The 11,333-nt window shown below is 41.0% G+C and overlaps 1 protein-coding gene across 1 annotated transcript in view; it reads left to right on the top strand.

Moving 5' to 3' along the window:
* The window catches only part of Gabre (gamma-aminobutyric acid type A receptor epsilon subunit), a 17,601-nt gene that overhangs the window by 4,323 nt on the left and 1,945 nt on the right, over nucleotides 1-11,333 (top strand). The window contains exons 3-7 of the mRNA XM_021188754.2: nucleotides 13-568; nucleotides 960-1,027; nucleotides 5,461-5,681; nucleotides 6,338-6,420; nucleotides 7,577-7,714. Coding sequence (XP_021044413.1) covers nucleotides 13-568; nucleotides 960-1,027; nucleotides 5,461-5,681; nucleotides 6,338-6,420; nucleotides 7,577-7,714 — 1,066 coding nt within the window. The remainder of the gene's footprint in view (nucleotides 1-12; nucleotides 569-959; nucleotides 1,028-5,460; nucleotides 5,682-6,337; nucleotides 6,421-7,576; nucleotides 7,715-11,333) is intronic.

Raw genomic sequence — 11,333 nt, 5'->3', positions numbered from 1 at the left:
CCCCACCCTGAGCCCCAGCCAGAACCTGAGCCGGAGCCGCAGCCTCAGCCAGAGCCCGAGCCAGAGCCTCAGCCGGAGCCGGAGCCAGAGCCGGAGCCGGAGCCGGAGCCGGAGCCGGAGCCGGAGCCCGAGCCACAACCACAGCCGGAGCCCAAGCCCGAGCCGGAGCCCGAGCCGAAGCCCGAGCCGGAGCCCGAGCCGGAGCCCGAGCCGGAGCCCGAGCCGGAGCCCGAGCCCGAGCCCGAGCCCGAGCCCGAGCCGGAGTCAGAGCTGGACCTGGAGCCGGAACCGGAGCCCCAGCCCCAGCCCCAGCCCCAGCCCCAGCCCCCGCCCCAGCCCCAACCCCAACCCCAACCCCAGCCTGAACCTGAGCCGGAGCCAGAGCTGAAATCAGAGCCCCAGTCCCAGCGGGAGCCTCAACCTAGTGGAAAGAAGCTTCCAGCAAAAGAAACAGAACTCACTGCTGATTGCATGACTGAACGCCCAGGTGGGAAACTGACAAGAGCTTCTCGAATCCTTAACACCATCCTGAGCAACTATGACCATAAACTGCGCCCCGGCATTGGAGGTGAGTTAATGGAAGAAAGCCTCCTCCTCTTATAAAGGAAAAGCAAGTTTTCTATGTAACTGTAGGCAATGAGTATAGGTTATAAATGAAGGTACCACATACAGATAGGAATTGCTGCGGATTCACCAGGTAAGACACAATGGCTCCTCTAGGTTAAGAATGCCATGGACCTTGGTCAATACTTTTCTTTTCTTTTGCCCTCAGTTTTTCCAAATCTAAAATAAGATAAATGATTTGAAGATATATGCCTAGCCTTTGTAGTCCATAAGCTGGGATTTTCTATAGAAGAACAAAGGAAATAGGATTGGCCCTCTTCCCTTCTTCGATGACTCCCTGTTTGATGTCATGCCTCTATGTGACATTTACCCTGTACTATGTCTATGTCTTACAGAGAAGCCTACTGTGGTCACTGTTGAAGTCTTTGTCAACAGCCTTGGGCCTATTTCCATCCCAGACATGGTGAGTACAGAATTTTGATGACAGTTTTTTCTAGATTGGACACCAAGAGTTCCACTTACTCTTGCTTTCTGCTGTTTGTGTTACTAATACAACAGGTAGGGTTTTGTTGTTTGGGAGTTCAGATGGGGATTTTTAATCACAATTAACTTGAGAACATGAATAGAAAAGGTAAGTCTTTTGCTGCCTGAAGAGGACCTTTGGGATTTTGACTCTAATCTTCACTTTTTCATTCAAAATAAAAACGATAAAACAACTGTAAATATCACAATGGAATACATGTCTTTTGTCTGATTATTGGATGAAGTTAAATCTATAACTGATATTTCTTGCTGTACACCTAACCCTATAATTTTATCTTAGTCCTTTTGTCTCCTTTCCTTTCCTGTTATCAATATGATCTCCAGTTAACTTCCAACATCTTTCACCTGAAATATGCAAATGTTTTCCTGCCCAGTCCTACTGAGCAAGCTTCCTCAGTAATATGCCTCTTGTATTTATAGTTCATCCCATGATCTAGCAAGCTATGACTCTGTTCTTTTTCATCCCATTAAAGTCTACAGGCTATAACCACACTATAGTATGCACATTCTAAGACAACATTGTACCTCAGAGCTGGACCTTTGTGCAAGTTCAAGATGCCATTGATCTACTTTTTCACTCATTCAGGGTCCATCTCACATAGCATCTTGTTCAAGGCAACTTCTCTGCCTCACATAGTAACTAATTGCTCCTGTCATACACCATGCCCCTCTCTGGGCACTCAACTTTTTCTGGATTACATGTACTTTATCTTCCCTAGTATATTTCATGGTAATTAATTGTTTTTATGTTAGTCTTGCTCTCTCTGTTATTGAATCCTTAATGCTAAGAGCATAGTATATGGTAGCTAAAAATGAATTACAAAAGATGCTCTGCAAAATTCATATGTGCAGTATTTGACAAAGTAAGGTTGTGCTAACCAGTTCTGTGATAGTAGGGGGCTTGGTTTAACATCCTTAATGACACCTAATAAGTACCATGTGATCCAGAGCTCAGCAGCAGATATTGAGATGGGTGGTCCTGATGGGCTCAGAGGTAAATAACAGTGATGGGAATCAAGCTGCATACATAGATTGGGTAAAAGCCTGGCTCACAATATTTTTGGAGGTGTACTCCCTTCTCTTTCTCTTTATTATGCCATTCTAAATTCTAGTAAACTGACTGGTTCCTTCATTAATAAGATGCCCACTTTCACCTACTTAGTCTTTGTTAAATTTCATAGGCTAATAAGTAGGAGAGATCACACACATTGATAAATACAGCAAATAATCCTGTTATTTGGCTCTGTATTCTGGATGAGTGTCCTATAAAATCAAAAGGCAGTGCATAATTTGGGGGAACTACTTTTAATCCTCTTCAAGAATCCTTGTGGCAGCAGACCATTAACCCCACTTATAATACATAAATGCACCATCTCTCCTTGTTCAACACCTATTAATCCTGCTAGCACCAGTCTCACCTGAGCTTCTGAGTACTTATACTGAACAAGCCCTAACTGTTCAATCTAATCGTCCAGAAGTCACTCAATTTGATATCAGACACAGAGATAGTTCATTATGGGAACAAGAGACTGACTTATTTAACCAATAAGTTGGTATTTTTTAATCTTACAAAGCCTTATACTATATAATCTCTCCCAAGAAGTTTCAGCTTCTACACAATTCCATATCATTTAATAAAACAAAGGTTGAGCCCCTGTTCTTGTTTAGCCTGCTTTCCTCTAATTCATTTGCTGAGGAGAACATATATGTCTACCACATAGCCACAGCTCATGACAATGTCATGGCATGGATTGTCTCTGCTGTTCTTTGTGGCATCCAAGTCTCCTTTTCTGACATCAACATTTGAAGCAATTGATGGTCTCAGCAAGGTTTCTTGGTAAAAGAGGTAGCAACCTAGTCAGTGGAGTTGGTTAACTGGGTATTTGGTGCCAATCACTTGGGCAGGTAGAATAGTAGAGAGAAACCTAAAACCATTTCCTGTACATTGTATTCAAATGTTTCTATTCATTCCCTTGCTTAACTCTGAAAATACCCAGTTTGGCCTTAAAAGGAGTGGCCAATCTAGATAAAACTTCCTGGTCATAGCATTCCTACTTGCTAATGCTGGCTCTTACTATGGTAATTATTGAAGGTGGTTCTAATTAAGCCAGTTCTGAAATGCCACATTTCTATTTCAGCTAGACTAAAAGAGATCCATCTCTAGTTACCTGTCAAACTTAATCGCAAACCATTAGTTATACATTGATGTATGAAGAATTTATAATTGGTATTTTCTTAAACAGCAATGAAATGCTTGTTTTGAATATTGTATAGCAGACCTACAGCATGCCTGGAGGAGGGGAAGATTTCTCATCAATCACCATACAGTTCATGTGCTGAGATATGAATGAGGCTTTGCCAGCTACTGGGAAGGTGCAAATTCTTTGAAGGCTCTTTGTGAGGGTACATGGGGTAGGACAGGATAAAACATGACAGGACAGGGCTAGACAGGATCAGGAGTAATGCCATTAACGGCTGGTTTTTGTACTTCGTTGTGGTAAACACTTTGCCCTTTACTTTCTTTTCTGGTTACCAATAGTTTGATGGCTGCTTCTGGCACCTATTGCCTCAGTGCAGTAAAGGCCAGCTGGGATTTTTGTTTCTTCTTCTCAGAGGGTGATAATGCCCTTTAGGGTCTGGGTTTCTATAATCAGTGTCTCATTTATGATGGACAAATACTCTATCACTGAAGTATGTCATTGGCCCCTTTTTGTAAACTTTTTTTTTTTTTTAATTTTTGAGGCAGGGCCTCACTCTGTTGCCCAGGCTGACTTTGGTTCAGTCTAGCCCAGGCATAACTTGAACTTTTCATTCTCCTACCTCAGCTTCCCAAGTATCTAAGATTATAGACCTGTATCATGAGGCCCATCTGATACTTATTTTTGGTGCAAGTGAAGGCAATGCCAGGAAAAGGTCATGGTAAAGGTGTTCTGAGTGGCAGCACTAGTGTGGCACCACTGGCTGTGTGATTTTAGACATCTTCTCTCTCCAAGTCTCAGTTTACCTACTTCTAAAATAAATTAGACAACCAGCCTTTAATTGTGCATAGCTCTGGTGCTTGCTTCAAACTGATTACAATATATTGTGTATTGCTCTACAAGCGTCAGCCACATGCAACTGCTTCTTGTGCTTCCTATTAAACATCCTTCTTGATGTTTAACAGACAGTTTATGGGATCCATAATATATAGAGACCACATAATCATGGAACTATATATTCATGCACACACACTCTTCAGGGGTTATGAGCACTTACTTGAAAAGAAATATAAAACAAAACACAAACATAATTCTTCTTGTTAAAAAAAATCACGACAATAGACATTTCTCTTGTGAATCAAGTCATTTCATTTTAAAATATAATTCTGGGGAATGAATGGTTGGGGTTAATTAATAGCTGTGCTCCATGAATAAAAGGTGAAAGGGAACCTTTGTACAATGAGTTGTGTGTGCTTATACAGTTCTGAGGACTTTTGAGCTGGGATTTTTGATTTGCAGTGTAGGGGCTGAAAGTGTGTTGACCTATTAAGAGTAGCACCACTGTCCTATGTAATTACAATGAAGTACTGATGATCTACTATAGCCCAGGGGTTTATTGATGAATGCAATGTGCTACCTATTTGAGAATATAACTTTCTTTTCAGAACACGACAGTGGAAGATTCCTGTACCCAAACATATGTTGCTTTCCTCTTTGTAATCCTAGATGGATGCAAGTCTAAGGATATGTCAATGGTATGAGGTCTTTGCCTATTGCTAGAGAGGAGAGGTGACAATGTCAGCTATGGAAGGCAGCAGAGCTGCTTGAGGGAACTTTCCAGGAAAATAAGACAGAATACTTACAAGTTTGAGATGATCCCAGACTTTGTAATAAGATCCCATATCAAACAACAACAAAAGAAAACAAAAATGGTGAAATGTCCCTTTTGATGATTGATTCTCCAGAACAGGATTTAAACTTGCTTTGAATTCTTCTGCAAGGCAGAAAGGAGTTTTCTGTGAGAAAGAAGGGAACTCATTTGCAACAACCCTTTCTATAGCTCTGAGATGTGGAAGAATGGTATTGCCCTCTACATACCTTGGACATTTGGCACTCTTAGTTGTACCAATCAAGCAGGATGTGATTGATTTCTTAGCTGTGGTAAAATCTGAGTCTTCTTCAGTGCTGAAACTAAAAGAATTGGATTAAAAAGAAGGTGTTTCATCCCTTTTCAGCTTCTTGGGTCAGTGTCCCATTAATTCTACCATGCTGTCTTCAGAGTTCCATGTTAAGTAGTGACAAACACCACATTTGCATGTAACTGTCTCTTGTCTACTTAGTCCCAAGTATATGGTTTTCTGTCCCTTCCCACCAGGAATATTCCATTGACATCATCTTCTACCAGACCTGGTATGATGAGCGTCTTCGTTACAATGACACCTTTGAAACCCTTATTCTGCATGGCAACGTGGTGAGCCAGTTGTGGATCCCGGATACCTTTTTTAGGAATTCTAAGAGGACCCAAGAGTATGATATCACCATACCTAACCAGATGGCTCTCATCCACAAGGATGGAAAGGTGTTGTACTCAGTTAGGTATGTTAAGCCTTTAGAGTCTCACCTTCTAGGACTCTCTCACTCTTTCAGAAAATTTGAGCTAGGGACTCCAAAGTAGATATATCATTCCGAATAATATTCCTAAAACCCTGTACAGCTTTTCTAGACCAGGAACTCAACCTCTTCCTATTCAGATATAGACATTGAGATCTTAAATAAAATATATTGCTTAAAGGCACGTGCCAAGTGTTTTGGTAATCATGGAAGCTGTTATTTGGTAGAAGGTAGGTGCTGGCATGACTGCATTAGCTGGACAATTCCATTCCATGTGGGCACAGTATATAAAGACATGTCCACGGGGACAGAATTGTCTAGGCACAACTAGGCTACATAACTTGAATACCTGGAAGGAGGTACTTGTCAGCAATATGGGCTATGGAGGTGGTAGAAAGTAGCACAGGACTAGAGCACTGGATTGAACAAGACAGAAAAATCAATCTAGGCTGGCCAATGTACTTTGATGATATAGCCTAATAAGATTTTAGAAGTTCTTCTTCCTCTCTTTGTTTCACTCCTTTGGACTTTTTGTCTTAAATTCTACTGATGCCACTCATTAGAGGTGATACCTTGGTCAATGTTGAGTAAATACCTAAGTACGCAGAGCCAGCCTAATGAGGCTCCTTTCTCCCTTCCAGGATGACCATTGATGCAAGATGCTCACTCCACATGCTCAATTTTCCAATGGATTCTCACTCTTGCCCTCTGTCTTTCTCTAGCTGTGAGTACCTTCTTAGGTTTCTAGGGATCCAGATATACGCTGGGCCCCTCTTTTGCTCATCTTTCCCTTTTAATTTTTCTGCTTCTGCTTTTTTCCTGTGATGGTGCCAAGGTTGCTATAAGCCTCCATTTTCTATCCTCACCCCATTTCCTGCCAGCAATGCTGTGTGTGCATTACTTTAGCTTTATGTTGAATTCTTCCCTCACCCTTGTTCTACCTTAAGCTAGTCACCTGCTTCTGAAGTGTATCTGAAGTATGCCTGCTCCTCTCCATCTCTGCCTTGATGCAGGGCTTTAATCATCTTCTGCTTGAACTTCTGCAACATCTTCACTTTGAAACAGAATGTGTCCTAAGCTAAATTCATTGTCTTTTCCCAACTCCTGCCTCCAAAGTAAATGTGTCGCTTTTGTGTTGCCTCATTTAAGGGTGCCATCATTCACCCAGTTGCCCAAGCCAAGAACTCTGAAACCCCCCTCATTGACCTCCTACATCTACTCAGTCCACACATCCTGTTGGTGTTCCCTCCAAATAACTATTGATCTCACTTCCATCTCTGCATTCTGACTGTTAGCTTTCATTTCTCATTTCAAATCTGCTCTTAGCTGGCATGGATCAATTCTAAATTCCTTAAAATGAACCTCAAAGCCCTTCATGACCTGACCCCTGCTGCTTCCTGCTATACAACCCATCTGTGAGATAGTCTCCCTAAAGTTTTGCTGTTTCTACATTCACCTTTCTGTGCTTCCCTTTGACCTTCTTCAACCTCATTTGCGTTGAGAATGTTTATTTTCAAAACTTAAAGTCAATGGCCCATGCTTTAGGAAGACTTTTCTGATCGTGTCCACAAATGATCTTTCCCTACTTTACCAGTTGATTCATGGGTAGAAATATTCAGAGCAACCCCCAAATTCAGAGTTCTATATGGCCTTGCTCAGTGAAATGTGAATGCTGGTTCACACCTTACTCAACTTTGCATTCGAAGCCCAGGACAAATATACTTATTGAATGAATTTTGACAACTAGGTCAGAGGCAGGGTCTCAAAGCTGGTGAAGCCAAAGTCAAAAATCCGAAACATGGCTCAAGCTAACACCATGCTTGTGGGGCCCTCAACTGGGCTTCCCAGTCTCATTCACTCTTTTCCACATTGATTTCTAGTTTCCTATGATGACAGTGAAATGATCTACAAGTGGGAGAATTTCCAGCTCGAAATCAATGCGAAGAACACTTGGAAGCTATTGGAATTTGATTTCACAGGAGTGAACAATAAAACTGAAATCATCTCTACCCCATTTGGTAGGTGTGCGGTGGGAGCTAGAGCTGGGCAGAGTCTGAGGGAGTGGTACTAATACCTGGAATTGGCTATTTGTACAAATGCTGTGTAAAGAGCCCATGGAAACACTGTTGAGGACATCACTTCTCTTATATATGCTAAGCACTTACAACTGTTTGCAGAGGAAACAGAGACTTCATAACTACATCTCAGTCTCATCTGCAAAGAAGTAAGTGCTTTGCCAAGCCCCTTGAAGGATGGGGTAAGTATATATATATATATATATATATATATATATATATATATATATATATATTTGTAACCTTTAGAATGTTCATCCACCTTTGGGTTTTAGATCCTTTGTATTCAGTGTCTTTGTTATATCACTAACTTACTTAGACAACTTTGGAGACAGGTACTCGTTTGATTTCTCCAAACCCTGAATCAAGTCAAGCTGGTTGAGTGGGAAGGAAGATCTACCCTAGCAGGAAGTAGAAGTGGAAGTTGGAGTAATAATGGTAACTAGTGGGAGTTAAAGAGTCTGCGGGTAATTACTCAGCTGCAATAGCTGGTACAGTAACATTATCTTAAAGGAACAACTGTGAAAAGCACATATTTTCACCAAAGGCTTCATAGTGGAATCAACATAAACATAATTTTTAAAAAAATTTCTGATCTTGTTCCTGACAAGGACAATAGGGACAGATTCTGGGTCTCTTAACTTGTAACTCCTGAACAGATGTGAGCATCTTTGCTTATATTCCTAGGTGATCTGAATGAGGAGCCAAGGAGTCTTCCCAGGGTAGCTCTGAGAGCAACCCTGGACCTTCTTCACATATACTGACAAGAATGTGGATGGAGCAGGTTACCCAGCCAGCTTTTTGTCATTTATTTTGCTTTGTGTCTGTGTGATGATGTCATAAAAATAAATCTGTGATTGCTACTGTTGGTCACTGGGTAAGGGACAGCTTATGCTCATCTGACTAATGCTTTGCTTACACAGTACTAGGCAGGGAACGGGTGCTGCTTTTCCTTTTCCTGGGGCTCTGAGAAAGCCACTTTGCTTGCTTTGGCTTGGAATTCTTGCTCTTCTACTAGACAGCTATGGGCCTGCCTCTTAGTACTTCAGTTTGTCCAGATAGGTGCAGCCCCATCATCAGAACTGGCAGAAGAGACAAGGCCCAGGGTCTTTCAAGTCACTAGTGGTTCTGTTTAGTAGATGGTTTGTTCATTGTTTCAAAATGGTGCCCTAGTGACTACAAAGCCCCAGAGCCAGCATCATCGGTGAAGCAATGGCAGTTAGGTAAGCAACATCTCTTCCTGTGGAGAAAGAAGTAGGTCTTTTCCTTTGACTAGAAACTACTTATTCTGGATTCATAGTGTCTCCACTGTCAGTTATTTTTGAGTCAGGTCCCAACTCTCCCAGTTTGACACCAGGATAGTTCTTTCTAGCTGGAACATACATGTACTCAATTTTCAGGGTTTTGAATGTAGCAGTGCCCTGAAACTTGGCCCACCTTGGACCTTAGAGCAGAGTTTCTGATTCAGCAGCTTCTCAGAAAGTGCAGCCTTGTCTGTAGTAAATGAACCATCCTTCACTGATAGCTGTTGAGCCTCTAAGGAAATCTTGCCACGATTAAGAGGTCAGTGTCTTCTTGTAAGATTATTTTCTTCCCTAGATAGTTCTCCCCATTAAGAAATTCTTATTTCTCATCTAAAATGGGAGTTTCTGGACCATTTACCCATCAGATATAGTTCTTTTCTCTTATAACTACCTGGCTTACATTAACTGAAGTTACTCTTCCAAAAGTCAAATGTAAAGATCTGGGGTTAACATTAGAGCACACACTTGTATTCTATTAGGACTCTTCTCCCCAGTTCCTTTTCTTCTCTTGTTCTTCAATGCCTTCAGTTCACTAGTCCGCTGGACAGTCTTTTAATTGTGTCTTTGACAGTGCAGCCCCCAACTATGATCTGGAAAAAGAGGTAAGATCTAAAGTCATCTTTAATCAATTTTGTTTTGGTTTGGCTTTCAGTCCTGGATAGCTCTCTTCCATTGGTATTGCTTCTTCACTCATCAGAATGAAGGAAATGCATGTTAGTATCCTTCTCTTGTCAAATTTCTAGCTTTTAATAAATAAGAAAGTTTCTTCTTTAATCAGAATGAATAAATTTAAAGGATGAGAAACCAAACAGCACTATACATCTTGTGACAAACATATTAAGAAAGTTTTTTTAATCACAGTCAAGACTCTAGGACAGGTGGACTAATAATTTGGTCATTCTGGCTAGTAGCATAAAATGGTCCCTGGTGCAGTGCTGGAGGAATTCTAGTGTTAAAGGTACTACTATTCAGGCAGGAACTTTCCCACTAACCATAAGCCATTTATTTGCCTTTCTCTGAAGAACCCAAGAAGCTTTGTTCCTCCAAGATCAAGTCTTCCAACACTAGGAGGAAAGGTTGCTCTCGGTCTGTACTGGCCCACTCAGACTGGCCAGGCAGGTGGGCTGTTTTTTGTACAGTCTACAGTATACATAGTGTTTGTGCCTGCTTTCCAAGGTTATTTTAACAATGGGTATCAAAAGTCACTGAGCACCATTGCTTGGTTGGGTAGGGGTTAACCTGAAGGCTTTATATGAGCCCTTCCTGGAAGGGGCTTGAAGGTCCTCCTAATTCAAAGTCCCAGGTGGCTGTTGTGTCACAGAACTGGAAATTGAGGGCTTATCTTCATAGAAAAACCCCTAGTTAAGACAATTTAATATCTAATGACATATGGAGAATAAAAGTGTTCCTCTGGGCAAACTAAGCATGGAGTCATATTATGAAGAACATTAGGAGCAGCGTTAGGAACAGAATATGCAGCTGGAAATACAAGTTAGACCAACTTCTGAAAGATTCATTCCTATCTAGAGTAAGCACATAAGAAGTGAATGTGAAGGCCTATACTGCCTTCTGACTGAATATTCTGCAGACCTAACATCTAAAGCTTTACCGAAAAGTTCATATTCATCTAATTCTTCTATTTTCCTACAACACTGAATTTATGTTAAGGAGTAATAGATTAAGAACAGGGAGTCCAGGATTTACTTACCAGGATAAATATATGTGCTATCTAAACTGGGAAGCAGTTCAGTTAGTTTTGGGTAAGGCATTCATGTTGTGTATATATATATTAGTCAAATTCAGTTAGGTCTTAGAACCAGAATGCATAGTATAGGCTGTATTGTGTAGTTCATATATAGCATAATATGTCATATTTGGCTAAACCAAGTAGGCATGCTATGAAGGCTAGCAATGCAGATAAATATTGTAATATCACAAACTATACATTGCATTTCTGTGAGTTGGAAGTTTTCAGCTAGCCATCAGCTATTAAGTCAGGATACCATAAAAGCAAAGGCTATGGGGTTGGTTTTTATTTGTTTGTTTTTGTTTTTAACTTTCCTCTCACTACTGCTACTCTGGGATAAACAGATTTTGGGAGAGTGAATCAGTTAACTGAAAGTGGGTTTATTAATACTCTTGTGCTGGCTTATCTCTCTCTCTCTCTCTCTCTCTCTCTCTCTCTCTCTCTCTCTCTCTCTCTCTCTCTCTCTCTATATATATGTATATATATATATATATATATATATAATCATCTA

The sequence above is a fragment of the Mus pahari genome, chromosome X (genome assembly GCF_900095145.1).
Source record: "Mus pahari chromosome X, PAHARI_EIJ_v1.1, whole genome shotgun sequence".
NCBI lineage: Eukaryota > Metazoa > Chordata > Mammalia > Rodentia > Muridae > Mus > Mus pahari.
This window is presented reverse-complemented; position numbering and strand designations above follow the sequence as displayed.